Below are 21,967 nucleotides of genomic sequence, written 5' to 3' on the forward strand. Positions count from 1 at the left end.
TGTATAAGTATATGTAATCATTCACGAAGAAATTTTTATTATTTTTTTTTCTTAAGTTTCTTTCAGTCTTCATTTGTGTATTCTTTGTATAATTTGTGAAACTAAACTCGTATACAACAACATGTTCGAAGCGAAAGTTTGAAAGCCTCTGCTGCTGCTGAATATTCTCATCTTCCTTTTCTATTGTTTTCTGACCAGACTATACTCTTTATATCATATTAAAAAAAAAAAAACATATAAATAAAAGAAGAAATTTCATTGCCGCCAATTGGACGCTTTAAATGTGTCGCCAAGCATCATAATAACAAACAATAAAATAAGACAATCACAAATCAAATAATAGTTTTAACTTAACTCCACACATGACTCCAACTTAATAAAACAAGTATATACAGCAGTAAGTTCGGCCGGGCCGAATCTTAAATACCCACCACCATGAACCAAATATTAGGATTTCCTTTGAAATTTCAGGAGGGCTTGAGGACTTGAGGACACTTCCCGAAGATACATTTAAAGATTTCACCTATGAGGACTATATCAGATTCTGGATTTATAAGAACCATTTTTGTTTGAGTTTTAGAGGAATCATTAACATCTCTTGTAAGTGTGCAAGAAAATTATAAAATAACGTCTTGATTTGAAATTTTAAATCTGTAGATTTTCACCCGAAAAATAAAATTTGGAAATTTTACATTGAGTTTCAAGCAATTTTCATGATCAGTGCGCCTTCTATACTCACAAGAAGTGAAATTGGTCTATATGGAGGCATTACCAAATGGACCGATAAAAACTTAATCCGATACACGTTTTTGTGAGCTTTAAATACGAGAATATTTACAATTTCAGGCAAATCGGATAAAAACTACGGTTTCTAGAAACCTAAGGAGTTAAATCGGGAAATCGTGCTTATGGGGGCTATACTAAAATACCGACCGATACTAACCGTTTTCGGCACACCTCTTTATGGCCCAAAAATACCTCTAGATTTCCAATTTCAGGCAAATTGGATAAAAACTACGGTTTCTATAAGCCCAAGAAGTAAAATCGGGAGGTCGGTTTATATGGGGGCTATACCAAACCATGGACCGACACTCACCATTTTTGGCACACCTCTTCAAGGTCCCAAAATACCTCTAGATTTTCAATTTCGCGCAAATTGGATGAAAACTACGGTTTCTATAAGCGAAAGACCCCAAATCGGGAGGTCGGTTTATATGGGGGCTATACCAAAACATGGACCGACACTCACCATGTTTGGCACACCTCTTCAAGGTCCCAAAATATCTCTAGATTTTCAATTTCGCGCAAATTGGATGAAAACTACGGTTTCTATAAGCGAAAGACCCCAAATCGGGAGGTCGGTTTATATGGGGGCTATACCAAAACATGGCCCGATATAGCCCATCTTCGAACTTGACCTGCGCGCAGACAAAAGACGATTCTGTGCCAAATTTCAGGACGATAGCTCCATTATTGAATGCTGTAGCGTGATTACAACAGACAGCCAGACAGACAGACAGACGGACAGACGGACATGCTTATATCGTCTTAGAATTTCTCCCTGATCAAGAATATATATACTTTATATAGTCGGAAATCGATATTTCGATGCGTTACAAACGGAATGACAAACTTATTATACCCCGTCACCATTCTATGGTGGTGGGTATAAAAAACAACAATTTACACACTAACCCGCTATTTTAAACACAGTTGTGAGAATAATGAAAAAAACAAAACAACAATAACAATAATGAGTAATATACGCAAGTACCACTCCAACAGTATGCCTGAGTGAGTGGTTAGAAAAAGGACCATGTTAGCTGATTGTTTAGTGATGCTAACATACATCCACGCATTAAGAGATAAATGTATGATTATAACAGTAGAGAAGAGAATATTCTCACTAGTTACATACTAGTATGGGTAATTATCATTTGCTAATAATTAACCTCTTCCCACATGGTGTATGTTCTAGAGAGTGTAGTATAGTTAGTAGAGTTAAATGTTAAGATTAACAGTTTATTTATTTCATTATGGCCGGTAATAATTTTGAGAGAATGGAGGTTAACATTTTTGAGTATCTATCTCAATTAGTTCAAGAGATAAATTTGTTCTGAAGATTTGATTTTGGAATTGTGACCAAATGGCCTTACGAAAATGAGCGTATTTTGAGGAAAAATACAAAAGATGTGAAACATACAGTAGAAAATGGTTTCAGAATTGCGTATTTTTCGCATATTGTTAAAGAATGTAATTAAAATGGCTTTTAGAGCTCACCAGTTACGAAAATATTTATAGCTTATTTAAATTAACGGCTTTACTTTACAATAGCATCATGAAATAAATCGAATGTAAGTGGGCAAATAGAGGTTGGTGTCGTTTTCGAATGTCTTCCTAAAAGGACATCGGTAGTCAAAGGGTTAAAATATTTTTTTAATATAATTTAATTTTTTATATATTTTAATAAAAATAAATAAATTAAAACAAACAAAAAAAATCGAAATTAAATTTAAAGAAGCCAAATTAAAATAACATAAATTAAAATGAATTAAAATAAATCAAATTTTATTTAATTCAATAAAAATAATTCCCCATTTTACACTATGATTTTTTTTTATTTATTTCCCTCCTTTATTCATAGCATAGCATAGAAAATTCTGAGCATTTTTTGTTTTGCAAATACCGAAGATACATATTCGCTTCCTTACTCTAGACTACTTTTTTTACAAATGTCATGATTTTTTGTTTTTGTTTATAATGCATTTGCCCGTCTATTGACTGTATGTGGTTGATCTCCTTTTTTAACAGCAGGAAGAATTTATTGCCTTAATTTATTATGTGACACAAGAATTATTGCCATCTTGTGTCTTGTTAATTACTCGAGCAGACACGCACCCAGTAATGAACGATATGAGCAGCTAGTAAAACAATGCGGTCAAACTAACTTTGATTACAAAGCAAAACATATTTGTTGGCTTGTGTGCCAAAAACGAAAGTAAAATTATTTTGTATTGTTTAAATAGAATATAAGAAGTAAAATGTTTGTGTTTAAGTTCAAATTCGTAAGGTCAAAATTTATTCGTTAGATGGGGACTTAAAATCTTGTAAAATGACAATTTCCCCCTTGTTAGAAAATGTACCTTAAGCTCTGGATGCAGCTCTGTGCTCTCAGCACAATTCGTTACATTTTTCTAACGAGTCGCGCCATTACCGTCTTGCGGCGTCTAAGTTTTTGTTATTATTCGTTACTGGATTACGTCCGTCCAACGATTGTTTTGTAAAAGGTAAATTAATAATCTCCCAAAAATTCAATAAAATTACGTTTTATTGAAAGAATATTGAAAAGAAAACTAAATCCTTGTGTTTTTATTTATTTTATTTCTCGGTGCTACGCATTCATTGGTCCTTCGAACCGGATACTTGCTTACAGCAATTAATAAAGGGTTTTCTTTTTCTTTTCCAAAGGAAAGTGCTCATCATTGTGAAGCAACAACAAAAAGCAGCCACTTTGCAGCCATATTTGTGAAGGATTTATATTGAAAATTTATTTAAATAATTATTTATCAACACACAGGTGCGTATGTCAGTGTTTTATTAAAATAATTGAGCAAATCGCGAGTGTTTTTAAATTTAAACCGCGGTCGTTTTACAACATCGATACAATTATTTCGTTTTGCCGACGGCAAATTGCATTTCAAAAAGCACACATTCGTTGCTACATACGTACGCACATTTCTTTCGTTTGTTTAATTTCGTTTTGTTAAATGATATTCAAGTGAAAGAATAATCAAAATAAAAAGTGAAAAATCTATTGTATATTGGTGTTGTGTGGTGAATTTAAACGTTGACAGTGCTTATTTACTTCAAAACATTATTTGCAATTACGTTGCTTTAACTTGAAGTAAATAAAACAATAACAAAATACACGCAGACTGCAAAGGCTCTGTTGGTCGTATTACCATTGTAAACATACATCAATCGTCATTGCAGTCAACGTTTGAATTACATACCTACGTATGATCAGTGATACACACACGTATATACATACATATTTTTTTTGAGCTGTGTTTCTTTGGTTTATTTGTTAACCCTCACGGGGCCGCGAGTTGTAAATATTTTGAAGAATATTATAAAAATTTTTGAAATTGAGTTTTTTGGGTTATCGTGTTGTATGACCCATTAGCGTTACGCGCATTAGTAAAAATTATCGTTTTGGTCACTGTGCACCCTACAGGCGGTCCGGTACGATCGTATAATTTTTATTTTATCGTATATATTACGTATATATATTTTTATTTCTATAATTTTTATTATTTGTGATTTTTAATTTTTTTTGGGGAGATTATCTGTCGTGGAAGTGTAGAGGTGTATTTTACAGTCCGTACACCCTACATGTGGTCTTACAGACATTTTTTATAATTTCTTATAAGTTGTTGAATTTTTTTTTAATTATTTGGTTTTCGTGTGTGAAGTTTTGATACAAATTGGCGGCAGTCAGTATTCTTCGGTACACTGAGCGTAATTTTCGTAAATTCATTCTTACACTGAGAGAAATAGTTTGAAAATTTTAGTAGAATTTTGAGATTTTTTGAATTCAACTTGAATAATTTGCCTATTTTTTGTACACGGGGAAAAATATTTTGTGATTCGGTACACTGAACGAAAATTAATTGTCTCTACACTGAGAGAAAAATAGTCCAATAGTTTACAAATTGTTTGAAATTTTTGATTTTAAGTTTTGAAGTGGTTGTTTTACGAACAATTGTTTACACTTCAAGAAATTTTGTGGTAATTTCGGTGCAGTGTGAGAATTTGATACACTGAAAGAAAAATTTTGTAAATTTTTGTTTTTGCATTTTTGGGCATTTTGTGCAAATTTATTGATTTTTCGGCCAGTTTTCGCTGTCGATAAGTGCGTGTTCACATACTTTACGAGTTTTTGTGAATTTTTGTGACGCTAGATTATTTTCGATATGCCAGTTGATACATTCGCGCGATTCATTAGAGCCGCTGATGCGGTTGTGAAGTTTGGGACACGGGTTAGCTCTTTGAAGGAGGAGAATTTAGATGTTTATTCTCTAAGGGCTCAGGTCGAAGAGGCGAAATCACTCTGGGAGAAAGTGAAAGAGAGGTATGAGGAGTGTTTAGACGATCTTCAGGAAGATTCAGATAAGGGAAAGGTAGAATCTGCTGACGGCAAGTATGAGGCAACTTATGATGCCTATATTCGTATTGTTTCCTCTATCGAAAGGAAAATAGACGGTCTAAAAGCCGTTCCTAGGGCGTCAACTCCTATACAGCAGGCCGATGTGGCGGATATTTCTGCTCGTTCTGGTAATGTGGATGTATCGGGAAATTCTCTTTTGTTAGGTGTTGACCATGGTGCGGTCCATAGTTTGGCTTTACCACCATGCGATATTGAGGTTTTCGATGGTGACTTTCAGTCTTGGCCAACATTTAGGGATTTGTTTACTGCTGTTTATGTAAAAAATTCCCGTCTGAGTGATATTGAGCGCTTGTGTCATTTGCTCAAAAAGACTAGTGGCGACGCCCGTGAAGTTGTAAGAAGATTTCCTCTCACTGATAGGAGTTTCGAGTTAGCTTGGAGGACGTTAAAGGAAACTTATGACAACTTGAGAATTTTAGTCAGCAATCAGTTGAAACTACTTTTTGACCTTCCGGTCTTAGACACTGAGACAAGTTCTGGGTTGAAGAACTTGCAGCGTGGTATAAATGCATGTATTTCGGCGATGGCTGTGAATAACGTTCCTACGAACGATTGGGATCCGATTTTGATATATTTGTGTGTGCAACGTCTACCGAAGATTAGTGTTACTTTGTGGGAACAGGGTATAAGTGATAAGTCTGCGTTGTCGTCTTGGGTGGACATGGATCGTTTTCTTACGGAAAGGATTCAGACACTCACGTGTCTCCGCGATTTGAAGGGTATCGATGCTTCGAAGAAAACTGATGGCAGGAAACTGCGAACGCATTTTACGAATGCAGCTCCGAAATCTTCGCCATCTAGGTCGCGTAATTCGCAATACACTTCTCATTCTTCTAGAGATTCCGTCGATAAGATGTGTGTTCTTTGTCCACGACAAAGCCATCATCTTCGTGTTTGTCCGAGATTTAGGAATCTTTCTGTGAATGATCGGTTGACTGCTGTGAAACGGTACCGCTGTTGTTTCAATTGTCTATCTCGTAGACATGACGTTAACAACTGTGCTACATCTCGCAGTTGTGAGAAGTGTCAAGGAAGGCATCATACTTTGCTTCATCGAGATTCTTACCATTCTACGAATGTGGCGACTACGTCCTCGACAGTTTCGGCCGCTCGTCCTACGGATTCTAGCGGTTTGATTGATCCGCAGCCTTCCACTTCGTCTGGAATTGTGTCTGGCACTTCGGCCAGGCAAGTATTTCATGTTTCCCAGAACAGGTCGGTACTATTAGGGACGGCTATGGTGAATATCGTTCATCAGGGTATGACGTACCCAGCTCGGGCTCTTATTGACCCAGCATCGGAAGCCTCCTTTATTACCGAAAAAATGCAAAAGTTGCTTAGGATTTCGATAACGAGTGCGACGTCTTCGATATCGGGCGTGAATCAATCGGTTTCGATAACTTCTCGCGGTATTTGCCCTCTGAGTATAGGGTCACCCATAGATGGATCGGTCTTGGTAGAGGCGACTGCGTTGGTCCTGCCTAAGATTTCTGGGAATTTACCGTCTTTCCAAGTGAGTCGGAATTATATGTCACGTTTGCCTAATTTACGTTTAGCTGATCCTAATCTGTTCGATAGTCGTCCGGTTGATCTATTGTTGGGGGCAGACGTGTATCCCAGAATTATATTACAGGGGGTTCGGTCTGGTATTTTAGGATCGTTGATTGCTCAACAGACAGTCTTCGGTTGGTTCGTTACTGGATTACGTCCGTCCAACGATTGTTTTGTAAAAGGTAAATTAATAATCTCCCAAAAATTCAATAAAATTACGTTTTATTGAAAGAATATTGAAAAGAAAACTAAATCCTTGTGTTTTTATTTATTTTATTTCTCGGTGCTACGCATTCATTGGTCCTTCGAACCGGCTGGCTCATTACTGGTTCAATTCCCACTTCTAATGTGACGGTTTTTTCAACGACTGTTGAATTTATGGAAGAAGATGGTCTTGACAAGACTCTTCTTCGGTTTTGGGAATTAGAGGACTTACCAAGACGGGCAATTTGTTCTCCCGCAGATAAATTTTGTGAAGAAAATTTTAAGAATACCACTTATAGGGATTCCGATGGAAGATACGTAGTGACTCTTCCGATAAAACCCGAATTAAAGGGACAAGTTTTGCTTGGACATTCGCGGACAAGTTGTTTGAAGCAGTTTATTCGTGGTGAGGCTTCGCTTTTACGAAAGCCTGAAACAAAATTAATGTATGACGGGGTGATTAAAGAATATTTGGACTTGCAACATATGAGACCAGTGTCGTCGACTTCTCCTGCAGATCAAACTGTGTGTTATTTGCCACACCACCCGGTAATCAATCCGGACAAATTGACGTCCAAACTTCGAGTTGTCTTTAATGCTTCGCATAAGACCTCAAATGGTAAAAGTCTGAACGACATTCTTTATGTGGGACCCACATTACAATTGGAATTGGTTCATTTGATTTTGAGGTGGAGATTTTTCAGATATGTTTTTAATTGCGACATCACACAGATGTACCGCCAAATTAGGGTAAATTCGGCCCATACTTCTCTGCAGCGAATTGTCTTTAGGGACTCCCCACAAAAAGATGTACAAGACTATGAGCTGCAGACCGTGACATTTGGAGTGAATTGTGCTCCCTATTTAGCCATACGGACGTTATTGCAATTGGCCGATGACTCCGAAGATGAATATCCCCACGCGGCACATATTCTACGAAGGTGCATGTACGTGGATGATGTTTTGACAGGGTACCATAACGTGGATACTGCTGTTGAATCTAGGGATCAATTGATTAGGGTATTATCATCGGCAAAGTTCGAACTGAGGAAGTGGACTTCTAATGAGCTAGCCATTTTGGAATCGCTTCCGGCTGACCATTTGGTTGACGCCAAATTACTGGCATTTGTTGAGGCCAGTAGTTCGAAACCGTTGGGTATTAGGTGGAATGCGCAGTTGGACTTATTTTATTTTGAGATGAAACCGATTGAGCGAAAATCTCGGTTTACGAAGAGAGAGGTTTTATCGGCTATAGCTAGGCTATTTGACCCTGTTGGCTGGCTGGGGCCAGTTATTATAGTGGCGAAGATAATTATGCAACAGGTTTGGTTGGATAAGATAGGATGGGACGAGTCTCTTCCGTTACAAACTGAGCGACAATGGCGAAAGTTTGTCGAGACCTATCAGGATGTGAATCACGTTCTTATTCCTCGATGGGTCAATTACTCCACAGACTGTGAGGTAGAATTACATGTTTTTTCCGACGCCTCGGAAAAAGCATACGCGGGGGTAGTATATGTTCGTGTGGTTACGCCGCAGGGACATATCTTCACCCATTTGCTATCTTGTAAGACTAAGGTAGCCCCCATCAAATCTATATCTTTGCCACGTTTGGAGCTTTGTGGGGCAGTTTTGGCCTCAGAACTTTACAAGTCTATAGCCAGGGAGTTAGATATTGAATTTCGACGTGTTTATTGTTGGACGGATTCTACGATCGTCCGCTCTTGGCTTCGAAAGACGCCATCTACGTGGTCTACTTTCGTTGCGAATCGCGTATGTAGGATTCAGGAGAATACTGGGGGACAGAATTGGTACCATGTTCGCTCTGAGGACAATCCGGCCGACTTGGGAAGTCGCGGAGTGTCGCCTGCAGAGTTGGCGGTTTCGTCGCTTTGGTGGCATGGACCAGAGTGGCTCTGCTCAGATAGTTCTCAGTGGGATATAAATGATTTCACCCCTCTTGAGACTGACGTTGAGGTACGGGCGGTCAGGACTCACGCATCATTTTTTACGAACTACGAGGACATTTTAGAGAGGTTTTCTTCGTTGGATAGGGCTCTACGAGTCATCGCATACATATTTAGGTTTTATCACAGTACCCATTATTCACATGCTAGTCGAAATGTGTATCACGGCACGACGTTGACGGCAACCGAATTAAAGGCAGTGAGATTACGTCTAGCTGTTCTTTCTCAAAGGGCTCATTATCCAGATGAGTACTATTGTTTGATGGAAAAGAAACCGTTAGGTTCCAGGAGCTCGTTGTTGTCATTGAATCCATTCCTGGATGAGGAGGGGGTTATGAGGTTGAATGGTCGTTTGAGTAGGTGTCCTACCCTGTCGTATAGTGAGCGACATCCAATTATAGTGCCGTATAATAGTAGATTCGCTAGGTTACTAGTGAAATATGTTCACGACATATCTATTCACGGAGGGAACCAGTTGGTTCTACGTCTTATTCGGATTGAGTATTGGATTCCTCGTTTAACATCTTTGATTAGATCGACTATTAACCGGTGTAAACGGTGTCTGTTGGATAGGAAGAAGTCTTGTACGCAGATCATGGCGGCTCTCCCACCGGAGAGAACTGTACTTACCAGACCGTTTACTACGACTGGCGTTGATTTTGCGGGGCCTTTCGAAATTAAGTCATTTATAGGGCGCGCATGTAAGATAACAAAGGGTTATGTTTGCGTTTTTGTATGCTTTTCGACGAAGGCCATACACTTGGAAGCCACATCAGACTTGTCTACGACAACGTTTCTGGCCGCTTTTCACAGATTTATATCTCGACGCGGTTGTCCCAAGACCATTTTTTCGGATAATGGTACAAATTTTGTAGGCGCTTCACGCGAAATGGAAAAGGATTTGAGATGTGTTTTTAAAGAAGGACGTGATAAGGTGTGTTCCGCATACCAGTTTCAGCAGCTTTCCTGGCAGTTTATCCCTGCCGGGGCGCCACATATGGGTGGTCTCTGGGAAGCTGCTGTCAAAAGCTTCAAGACGCATTTTAGGAAACATGCATCTGGATTCAAATATACATTTGAAGAGTTTTCGACTGTTCTTTCGAGAATTGAGGCTTGTTTAAATTCTAGGCCGTTGTGCCCGATGAGTGAAAGTTCTCAAGAGTTGGTGGCACTTACGCCTGGCCATTTTTTGGTAGGATCTCCGATCTTGGCGCCTCCTGAACAGTTAGAGGAGGAATCACCACTTCATTTGGTGCATCGATTTAGGAAAATGAAGGCGCTGTCGCAACAGTTCTGCTTACGGTGGAAAGAGGAATATTTGAAAGGCTTACAGAAAAGGTATAAATGGAAATTTTCGCAGCGTGATATCGAAGTAGGGGACTTGGTAGTAATTCGTGATGAACAATTGCCTCCTACATCGTGGAAATTAGGTCGTGTGGATGACGTCCACCCGGGATCTGACGGTCGCGTTAGAGTTGCTGACGTGAGAACGACAAACGGTGTTGTAAGACGGCCGGTGGTAAAATTGGTCATACTGACCGAATAGTTTTCGATCGTTCATATAGTAAGCGTCATCTTTCTTTTCGCAGTACAATGGAAAGTATGAGGGAAATTGTTAAGACTCTCCCTGACTACGAAGATGACGTCCCGATGTCCGATGAGGAAAGAGAGATTATAGAAAGTGATGTTGCACCGGTTCTTCGCGAGCCGTTACCAGCAATCGAGCAGGTCCCTGGCGTCGGGATGACCCCAGTCGTCGCCTCTTCACAAGAGGTAGTACCGACACAAAAAGTTGTCCCTCCGTCGGGGGCTGATACGGCTCCAGCTGAAGTATCTGCAACTAAGGCAGCAGAATCTTCGTCTTCCCCTACGGGGACTGCCCAAAGAAATTCGGACTCGAGCCCAAAGCTTCATTTAAACAATTGTGTGTTATGCAGGCGGAAGCATAATCTACGGTCGTGCCGCAGGTTCTTGAAAATGCGGTTGGAGCAAAGGCTGCGCACCGTAGTTCTTCATCGGGTGTGCTCCAACTGTCTGGGCAGGTCACACATGCGATCGACCTGCAATAGTCGCGAAAGGTGTCGCGAATGCGGAGAGAGCCACCATACGCTTCTGCACTCCTTCGAGCAACAACAACGTCCTTCCGCTCCATCGTCCGATTTGTCTAAGAGAAAGTCAAATTCAAGTCCGTCCGTTAATTCGTCCGCGTACTGCATTACAAATGCTACCCCCATATTTAGTCCGTTGTTAGTTTTGCAACCAACTGTTACGCTTGGTCCCACTATTGTGTTGATACTCGTCTTGTCCGGTCGTCGAATTCCCGTCCGAGCTGTCCTCGACCCATGTGCGGGGTACAGTATGATATGCAGTAGTCTTGCCCAAAGCTTACGGCTTACTTCGGCAATGACAGCGCAGAACGCCTTTTGTCCGCTGATCGTCGTATCTCGGCACAACGCGGAAAATAAATTGATTTTTTCCGCCCGGGTGACAGATTTATCCCGTGTGGTCACCCCATCGGCGTCGGCTCCAGACTCCATACGAGAGCAGTTTGAATGTCTCCAGCTGGCCGATCCAGTGTTTTATCGCCCTTCCGGGGTGGGGTTGGTCCTGGGGCCCGACGTATACGCAAGGGTTATTAAGCCTCAAATGTTTTCGAGTCCGGGATTCCCCTTGGCGCAGCTGACGATATTCGGCTGGGTGATTTCAGGGCAGTGTCAACCATGAATATGTGTCGTAGGTCATCCTGGCCAATAACCCAGACACTGCAGACCCTCCGGGTCAACGGCTCTACGAGCATTTAGTTAAGAAAGAATGAAGTTGGAAAAGATGAATACATGAACTAATAAAAAAAAAAAAAATTGCTCAATTTGAAAATGAAACTGACATCGCATTTTATATTTATTTTGATATTAAAATATTGTATGTAATGTCTATGTATTAATGAATTTCAATTACAACATAGCTGGATGTTGCAAGGCGGGCGGAATGTTTAAGTTCAAATTCGTAAGGTCAAAATTTATTCGTTAGATGGGGACTTAAAATCTTGTAAAATGACAATTTCCCCCTTGTTAGAAAATGTACCTTAAGCTCTGGATGCAGCTCTGTGCTCTCAGCACAATTCGTTACATTTTTCTAACGAGTCGCGCCATTACCGTCTTGCGGCGTCTAAGTTTTTGTTATTATTCGTTACTGGATTACGTCCGTCCAACGATTGTTTTGTAAAAGGTAAATTAATAATCTCCCAAAAATTCAATAAAATTACGTTTTATTGAAAGAATATTGAAAAGAAAACTAAATCCTTGTGTTTTTATTTATTTTATTTCTCGGTGCTACGCATTCAGTTTGAGTTAATTACGATATACTCTATTTTAAGATTTAAAAGTATTTATTTAATATTGCTGGTTTACAGAAAGATAAAACAAAAATAATTCGCTTAATTTAATATTGGGTTATGGCATTTTGGTTGCCCATTGCAGAATGAATCTGGCAAAATAATCCCCTCTAAACAGGTGGCAATATCAATTTACAAAAATAATTTAATATTTTCGAGCGAAGGCAATAGCTCTCACTACTCTACTCAAAAAAACTAAAAATGGTGAATTAATTTTTATTAATATTGCTATAGTGGGTTTGTTTCTTTTGGTATGTTATGTTATTATATATGGTTCGAGAGTGATTGTGAGAGCAGTGATAGGGAGAAGAGATTTAGTTCAAGCTATGTTTGGGTTGTATTAGGCTGAGTAATGAAAGGAACCCAAACATAGCCTGAAATCAATCTCTTCTACCTATCACTGCTCTCACAATCAAACCATATATAATAACATAACATACCAACACACATACACACAAACAATTGCTATTAAAACTAAAAGATCAAAAACGCCACTATTAAAAAAATGCACACCTTTTGAATTTCCCAAGTAAAAAAAATTAAATCGATTAACCATAAAAATGGGTATTTTTTATATTAATTTTATCCATTAAAATCCTCGCGTGTGTTCACAGTATATATCTGTTATAGGGACCACGGTTGCCACTCGTGCCAAAAAAATCAACCCAAATTAAAAAAAAATACCGCAAATCTACCAAATTAAAAAATATTTTTTTTAAGTGTTTGATCAATATTTTGTGTGTATGTTATTTTTTAATTTTTTTCTTCGAATAAATTATTCGATATTTTTTGGGTGTATAAATACATCTTGAATTTTAAATGTTTTAACGATTTTAGCTGCACATCGAAGCTTCTATGATATAACACGAAAAATTAAATTATTTTTAAAGTATATATTTTTTCAAAATCCTATTTCTATAGAAAATTGGGTCAAAATTTAATTTCTACAGAAAATTCTGTGAAATTTCTATTTCTATAGAAAATTGGGTCAAAATTTTATTTCTATAGAAAATTTTGTCAAATTTTTATTTGTATAGAAAATTATGTTAAAATTTTATTTATATAGAAAATTTTGTCAACATTTTATTTATATAGAAAATTTTGTCGAAATTTTTTTTCTTTAGATAATTTTGTCAAAATTTTATTTCTATAGAAAATTTTGTCAACATTTTATTTATATAGAAAACTTTGTAAACATTTTATTTCTATAGAAAATTTTGTAAAAATTTTATTTCTATAGAAAATTATGTTAAAATTTTATTTATATAGAAAATTTTGTCAACATTTTATTTCTATAGAAGAGTTCGTGAAAATTTTATTTCTATTGAAAATTTTGCAAACAATTTTTGTTACTATAGAAACTTTTGTCAACATTTTATTTATATATAAAATATTGGAAAAATTTTATTTCTATAGCAAATTTTGTCAACATTTTATTTATGTAGAAAATTTTGTCAACATTTTATATCTATAGAACTAACAAGGTAAAAATTTTATTTCTATAGAAAATTGTGTAAAAATTTTATTTTTATAGAAAATTTTGTCAAAATTTTATTTCTGTAGAAAATTTTTGTCACAATTTTATTTCTTTCTTTAGAAAATTTTGTCAAAATTTTATTTCTATATAAAATTTTGTCAAAATGTTATTTCTGTAGAAAATATTGTAAAAATTTTATTTCTATATAAAATTTTGTCAAAATTTTATTTCTATATAAAATTTTGTCAAAATGTTATTTCTATATAAAATTTTGTCAAAATTTTATTTCTATATAAAATTTTGTCAAAATGTTATTTCTATAGAAAATTTTGTAAAAATTTTATTTCTATAGAATATTTTGTCAAAGTTTTATTTCTATAGAAATATTGTAAAATTTTTGTCGAAGATTTATTTCTATAGACAATTTTGTCAAATTTTTATTTCTATAGAAAATTTTGTTAAAATTTTATTTCTATAAAAAATTTTGTTAAAATTTTATTTCTATAGAAAAATTTGTCAAAATTTTATTTCTATAGAGTTTTTTCCAAACTATATTTCTATAGAGAATTTGTTCCAAATTTTATTTCTAAAGAAATTTTGTCAAATTTTTATTTCTATAGAAAATTTTGAAAAAAAAAAATATTTCTATAGAAAACAATGATTAAAGAAAAAACCAACAACCAACCAACAATAAAAAAAGGAAGCACACTCAAAATAAATCCAACCAACTGCACTCAAATCGATGATTTGACGGTGGCAAAGGAAAAGAGACATGTTTGTACGAATTTATTCCGGCATAAGCCGGCTATCATAAACCTTTTTTCGGAAGGTTCAAGTGTGGTTCACCTTGGATTTATTGAACTGCCTGCATTTATTCTGATAATTGGTTGATAGTTTTGCTGCAAGTAGAGGATGCTGATGAAGAATGTGGTAATTTCGAAACCTGCGTCCATCCAACCATCTTGCAGTCTATAGGGCTTTGCCCAAATAAATTTGACAAACATTATTTTCTTCTGTTGGCTAAGCTACACCTGTAGTGTAGTCAATGCATGGTTTTAAACTGAAATCAGAAACAACGAAATGATTGAGGAATAAACCAGCAATAACAAAACAAATAAAAAATTATTTTTATAGAAAATTTTGTCAACATTTTATTTCTATAGAAAATGTTATCGAAAATTTATCTTTATAGAAAATTTTGCCAAATTTTATGTCTATAGAAAATTGTGTCAAAATTTTATTTCTATAGAAAATTGGGTCAAAAATTTTTTCTACAGAAAATTTGGCCAAAATTTTATTTCTATAGAAAATTTTGTAAAAAACTTACTTCCATAGAAATTTTGCCAAAATTTTATTTCCATAAAGACTATTGTCACTATTTTATTTCTTAGAAAATTTTGTTAAAATTTTATTTGTATGGAAAATTTTGTCTATATTTTATTTCTATAAAAAATTTTTCAAAATTTTATTTCCATAGAAAAGTTTGCCAAAATTTTATTTAAATAGAAAATGTTGTCAAAGGTTTGTTTCTAATTTTATTTTTATAGAAATATTGTCCAAATTTGATTTATATAGAAAATTTTGTCAAAATTTTGTTTCTAAAGAAAATTTTGTAAAAATTTTATTTCTAAAGAAAATTTTGTCCAAAATTTATTTCTATAGAAAATTTTATTTTTATAGAAAATTTTGTCAATGTTTAATTTTTATAGAAATTTTTTTCAAAATTTTATTTCCATAGCAAATTTTATCAAAATTTTATTTTTATAGAAAATTTTGTCAATGTTTAATTTCTATAGGAATTTTTTCGAAATTTTATTTCTATAGAAAATTTTATCAAAATTTTATTTCTGTAGAAAATTTTGTCAAAATTTTATTTCTATCGAAAATTCTCTCAAATTTTTATTTCTATAGAAAATTTTCTCAAAATTTTATTTTATAGAAAAATTTCTCAAAATGTTATTTCTATAGAAAATTTTGTCAAAATTTTATTTCTATTGAAAAGTTTATCAAAATTTTAGTTCTATCGAAAATTTTCTCATACTTTGTAGAAAATTTTCTCAAAATTCTATTTCTATAGAAAATTTTCTCAAAAATCAAACTTTATTTCTATAAAAAATTGTATTTCTATAGTAGGTTAGGTTAGGTTAGGTTAGGTGGCAGCCTGATTTATCAGGCTCACTTAGACTATTCAGTTCATTGTGATACCACATTGGTGAACTTCTCTCTTATCACTGAGTGCTGTCCGATTCCATGTTAAGCTCAATGACAAGGGACCTTTTTATAGCCGAGTCCGAATGGCGTTCCACATTACAGTGAAACAACTTAGAGAAGCTTTGAAACCCTCAGAAATGTTACCAACATTACTGAGGTGGCGAACCCAAGACCTTGTGCCTGCAAGGCGGGCATGCTAACCATTGCACCACGATGGCTCCCAAAAAAAATTTAGTTCTATAGAAAATTTTGTCAAAATTTTATTTCTATAGAAAATTTTGTCAAAAATGTATTTCCATAGAAATTTTGTCAAAATTTTATTTCTATAAAGATTATTGTCAATATCTTACTTCTTAAAATTTTTTTCTTAATTTTTATTTCTATAGAAAATTTTGTCATAATTTTATTTCTATAGCAAAGTTCGTGAAAATGTTAGTTCTATAGAAAATTTTGACAAAGGTTTATTTCTACTTTTATTTTTATAGAAATATTATCAAAATTTGATTTATATAGAAAATTTTGTAACAATTTTATTTCTATAGAAAATTTTGTAAAAATTTTGTTTCTAAAGAAATTTTTGTCGAAGATTTATTTCTATAAAAATTTTTGTCGAAAATTTATTTCTATAGAAAATTTTATTTTTATAGAAAATTTTGTCAAAATTTTATTTCCATAGAAAATTTTATCAAAATCTTATTTCTATAGAAAATTTTGTCAAAATTTTATTTCTATTGAAAAGTTTATCAAAATTTTATTTCTATGGAAAATTTTCCCAAATTTTTATTTCTATAGAAAATTTTCTCAAACTTTTATTTCTATACAAAAATTTCTCAAAATTTTATTTCTATAGAAAAATTTCTCAAAATTTTATTTCTATAGAATATTTTCTGAAAATTTTATTTCTATAGTAAATTTTGTCAAAATTTTATTTATAAAGAAAATTTTTTCACAATTTTATGTCTATACAAAAATTTCTCAAAATTTTATTTCTATAGAAAATTTTCTCAAAAGTTAAACTTTATTTCTATAGAAAATTTTGTAAAAATTTTATTTCTATAGTACATTTTTTCAAAATTTTATTTCTATAGAAAAATTTGTCATTTTATAGAAAATTTTGTCAATGTTTAATTTCTATAGAAATGTTTTTCAAAATTTTATTTCTATAGAAAATTTTCTCAAAATTATATTTCTATAGAAATTTTTCTCAAACTTTTATTTCTAAAGAAAAATTTCTCAAAATTTTATTTCTATAGAATATTTTCTTAAAATTTTATTTCTATAGTAAATTTTGTCAAAATTTTATTTCTATACAAAAATTTCTCAAAATTTTATTTCTATAGAAAATTTTCTCAAAAGTTAAACTTTATTTCTATAGAAAATTTTGTAAAAATTTTATTTCTATAGTACATTTTTTCAAAATTTTATTTCTATAGAAAAATTTGTCATTTTATAGAAAATTTTGTCAATGTTTAATTTCTATAGAAATTTTTTTCAAAATTGTATTTCTATAGAAAATTTTCTCAAAATTTTATTTCTATAGAAAAATTTCTCAAAGTTTTATTTCTATAGAAAAATTTCTCAAAATTTTATTTCTGTAGAAATATTGTCAAAATTTTGTTAAAATTTTATTTCTATATAAAATTTTGTCAAAATTTTATTTCCATAGAAAATTTTATTTCTATTGAAAATTTTGTCAAAATTGTATTTCTATATAAAATTTTGTCAAAATTTTATTACCATAGAAAATTTTTCAAAAGTCAAACTTTATTTCTATAGAAAATTTTATTTCTATAGTAAATTTTGTCACAATTTTATTTCTATAGTAAATTTTTCAAAATTTTATTTCTATAGAAAATTTTGTCAATGTTTAATTTCTATAGACATTTTTTTCAAAATTTTATTTCTATAGAAAATTTTGCCAACATTTTATTTTGATAGAAAATTTTGTCAAAATTTTATTTCTATATAAAATTTTGTCAAAATTTTATTTCTATAGAAAATTTTGTCAATGTTTAATTTCTATAGAAATATTTTTCAAAATTTTATTTCTATAGAAAATTTTCTCAAAATTTTATTTCTATTGAAAATTTTGTCAAAATTTTATTACCATAGAAAATTTTTCAAAAGTCAAACTTTATTTCTATAGAAAATTTTATTTCTATAGTAAATTTTGTCACAATTTTATTTCTATAGTAAATTTTTCAAAATTTTATTTCTATAGAAAATTTTGTCAATGTTTAATTTCTATAGACATTTTTTTCAAAATTTTATTTCTATAGAAAATTTTGCCAACATTTTATTTTGATAGAAAATTTTGTCAAAATTTTATTTCTATATAAAATTTTGTCAAAATTTTATTTCTATAGAAAATTTTGTCAATGTTTAATTTCTATAGAAATATTTTTCAAAATTTTATTTCTATAGAAAATTTTCTCAAAATTTTATTTCTATAGAAAATTTTCTCAAAATCGTATTTCTGTAGAAAAATTTCTCAAAATTTTATTTCTATAGAAAAATTTCTCAAAATTTTATTTCTGTAGAAATATTGTCAAAATTTTGTTAAAATTTTATTTCTATATAAAATTTTGTCAAAATTTTATTTCTATAGAAAATTTTATCAAAATTTTATTTCCATAGAAAATTTTATCAAAATTTTATTTCTATTGAAAATTTTGTCAAAATTTTATTACCATAGAAAATTTTTCAAAAGTCAAACTTTATTTCTATAGAAAATTTTATTTCTATAGTAAATTTTGTCAAAATTTTATTTCTATAGTAAATTTTGCCAACATTTTATTTCTATAGAAAATTTTGTCAATGTTTAATTTCTATAGACATTTTTTTCAAAATTTTATTTCTATAGAAAATTTGGCCAACATTTTATTTTTATAGAAAATTTTGTCAAAATTTTATTTCTATATAAAATTTTGTCAAAATTTTATTTCTATATAAAATTTTTTAAAAATTTTATTTCTATAGTAAATTTTATCAAAACTTTTTTTCTATAGAAAATTTTGTCAAAATTTTAATTCTATAGAAAAGTTTATTTCTATAGAATTTTTTTCAAAATTTTAGTTCTATAGAAAATCTTGTCGAAATTTTTTTCTATAGAAACTATTGCCCCGTATGATAGAATAACAAACTTAAGTCTAATTGGGTGATGTTTGCCTAGGTCAAATTGAAATAATAGACCCCCACTTTAAACTAACCTATCCATAGAAGGAGGACAGTCTACCTACGCATTTCATTAAGTTCCAATAGGATAGTGTATGGCAAAAAATATCTATTATTCTATAAGTCAATCAATTCCACTCACTACCAAAGCTTTTTGTATGATCCTCTATCACTATAGTATAGTAATTTAAAATGTTCTGTGAAAAGCTTAAATAACTTCAAAATAGGAAATACCAAAAAAACCTTTAAACCATCAAGTGTCTAAACAATTGTGTAAATCCACCATATGGTCAAGACAATAACCAATGTGATTTTTATAAGAAAACAAAAAATCCAAAAAAAAAGAAAGAAAAACATCATAAAACTACAACTTTTGTGAATAAATTCAATTGAATTTACGATAATATTTCGACTCGACTCTTAATGATGTACTTAAAAGACATCATTAAAAGCCCACACAGTGAGTTTTTGTCTGCGAGAAGATATGTCAAGATTTAAGACAAAAAAATATAGAAACATCAATGTCAAAAAATTTAGTTTTAAGTGACCAGAAGATATATAAATTATAAGATTTATTATTAATAAAATTATTTAAAGTACTTAGTGCAATGCAGTATTCCAAGTTAATATAAGTTGGAATGTTACACAAATCGAAAATTTCAAATTCTTTCATATATATATATATATATTTTTTTTTTTTTGAAATTCACAATACCATAGAAAACTTGAAATCATCTATCCAAATATAAACAAGTGAGGAAAGTCTAAAGTCGGGCGGGGCCGACTATATTATACCCTGCACCACTTTGTAGATCTAAATTTTCGATACCATATCACATCCGTTAAATGTGTTGGGGGGCTATATATAAAGGTTTGTCCCAAATGCATACATTTAAATATAATTTGATAGACTTCTACAAAATCTATAGACTCAAAATTTAAGTCGGCTAATGGACTAGGGTGGAACACAATGTTAGTAAAAAATAAATATGGGAAACATTTAAATCTAAAGCTATTTTAAGGAAACTTCGAAAAAGTTTATTTATGGTTTATCGCTCGATATATATGTATTAGAAGTTTAGGAAAATTAGAGTCATTTTTACAACTTTTCGACTAAGCAGTGGCGATTTTAGAAGGAAAATGTTGGTATTTTGACCATATTTGTCGAAATCAGAAAAACATATATATGGGAGCTATATCGAAATCTGAACCGATTTCAATCAAATTTGGCACATATGACTATATTACTAATTGTATTCCTAGTGCAAAATTTCAACCAAATTGGGCCAAAACTCTGGCTTCTGGGGCCATATAAATCCATTTCGGGCGAAAACTATATATGGAAGCTATATCTAAATCTGAACCGATTTCAACCAAATTTGGCACACATAGCTACAATGCTAATTCTACTCCATGTGCAAAATGTCAACTAAATCGGAGCAAAAAATTGGCCTCTGTGGTCATTTGAGTGTAAATCGGGCGAAAGCTATATATGGGAGCTATATCTAAATCTGAACCGATTTCCACCAAATATGACTCGCATAACTATAATGCTAATTCTACTCCCTGTGCAAAATTTCAACTAAATCGGAGCAAAAAATTCGCCTCTGTGGGCAAAGGAGTGTAAATCGGGCGAAAGCTATATATGGGAGCTATATCTAAATCTGAACCGATTTGGATGATATTTTGCAAGTTTTTCGAGACTCATAAAATATTCGGATGTACGGAATTTGAGGAAGATCGGTTGATATACACGCCAATTATGACCAGATCGGTGAAAAATATATATGGCAGCTATATCTAAATCTGAACCGATTTTTTCCAAAATCAATAGGGATCGTCTTTGAGCCGAAACAGGACCCTATACCAAATTTTAGGACAATCGGACTAAAACTGCGAGCTGTACTTTGCACACAAAAATACATCAACAGACAGACAGACGGACAGACAGACAGACAGACAGACAGACGGACATCGCTAAATCTACTCAGAATTTAATTCTATGACGATCGGTATACTAAACGATGGGTCTCAGACTTTTCCTTCTTGGCGTTACATACAAATGCACAAACTTATTATACCCTGTACCACAGTAGTGGTGAAGGGTATAAAAACCATAAAATCATATAAAAGTCATTTTTTTTTTATCAAAACAAAGAGTTATTGTTTAAATAAGAAATTACACGTCAAAACAACACCTACTACTGAAGTCTTGAAAACTGCCACAAGAAAAAAAGAATTAAGCCGCATACAAAAAATTATGAAATCAAAACAACTGTCTGAGACAAACAGACGTCTACTTCAGCTCCTCACAGATACACGCATACGCACAAACCACTTTATAAATTATCTTACCGCAAATACTCAGACCAATAATGATGGAATTGAATTGTTAGGGAAAATAAGTTAAATTAATGTGTTATCAATTTGAATTAAATTAAATTGAATTTTACTGTATTGAATTATTAAATAGACCTGAAATTAAATATGAAAATACAAATAAATTATAACTAAAATAAAAAAATTATAACTAAAAAAAATTAAAAATTAAAAATTAAAAAATTAAAAATTTTAATTTTAATTTAAATACAATTAAATAAAAAGTTAACTAAAATTAAATTTAAAATTAAGCTATCATCCATAGCTAGGAATATTTTTCTTTGTATTCTATCCGGAAAAAATCCTCGCCTGTGTCCACAACATATAACAAAAAAAATTTGAAGCGGCCTTGTGCCAGTCTTAATGGTGGAAGTGCTTTAACT

The 21,967-nt window shown here is 32.4% G+C and overlaps 2 protein-coding genes across 2 annotated transcripts; both read left to right on the top strand.

Moving 5' to 3' along the window:
* The first annotated feature begins 3,422 nt into the window (after positions 1-3,422).
* On the top strand, positions 3,423-12,248 carry LOC142226728 (uncharacterized). The gene is made up of 2 exons (XM_075296885.1): positions 3,423-3,577; positions 10,542-12,248. Exon 2 carries the CDS (start codon positions 10,546-10,548, stop codon positions 11,674-11,676), a length of 1,131 nt encoding a protein of 376 aa, XP_075153000.1. The 5' UTR covers positions 3,423-3,577; positions 10,542-10,545; the 3' UTR covers positions 11,677-12,248.
* Positions 4,977-10,498, top strand: LOC142225170 (uncharacterized). The gene is made up of 2 exons (XM_075294949.1): positions 4,977-6,963; positions 7,245-10,498. Exons 1-2 carry the CDS (start codon positions 4,977-4,979, stop codon positions 10,496-10,498), a joined length of 5,241 nt encoding a protein of 1,746 aa, XP_075151064.1.
* Positions 12,249-21,967: the final 9,719 nt, after the last annotated feature.

This window comes from Haematobia irritans, chromosome 2, assembly GCF_050003625.1.
Source record: "Haematobia irritans isolate KBUSLIRL chromosome 2, ASM5000362v1, whole genome shotgun sequence".
Taxonomy (NCBI): Eukaryota; Metazoa; Arthropoda; class Insecta; order Diptera; family Muscidae; genus Haematobia; species Haematobia irritans.

Coding starts and splice junctions, on each gene's coding strand:
- LOC142225170 (XM_075294949.1), top strand. CDS start 4,977: ATGCCAGTTGATACATTCGCGCGATTCATTAGAGCCGCTGATGCGGTT. Junction 6,964..7,244: donor CAACGATTGTTTTGTAAAAG/GTAAATTAATAA, acceptor GTTCTCCCGCAG/ATAAATTTTGTGAAGAAAAT.
- LOC142226728 (XM_075296885.1), top strand. CDS start 10,546: ATGGAAAGTATGAGGGAAATTGTTAAGACTCTCCCTGACTACGAAGAT.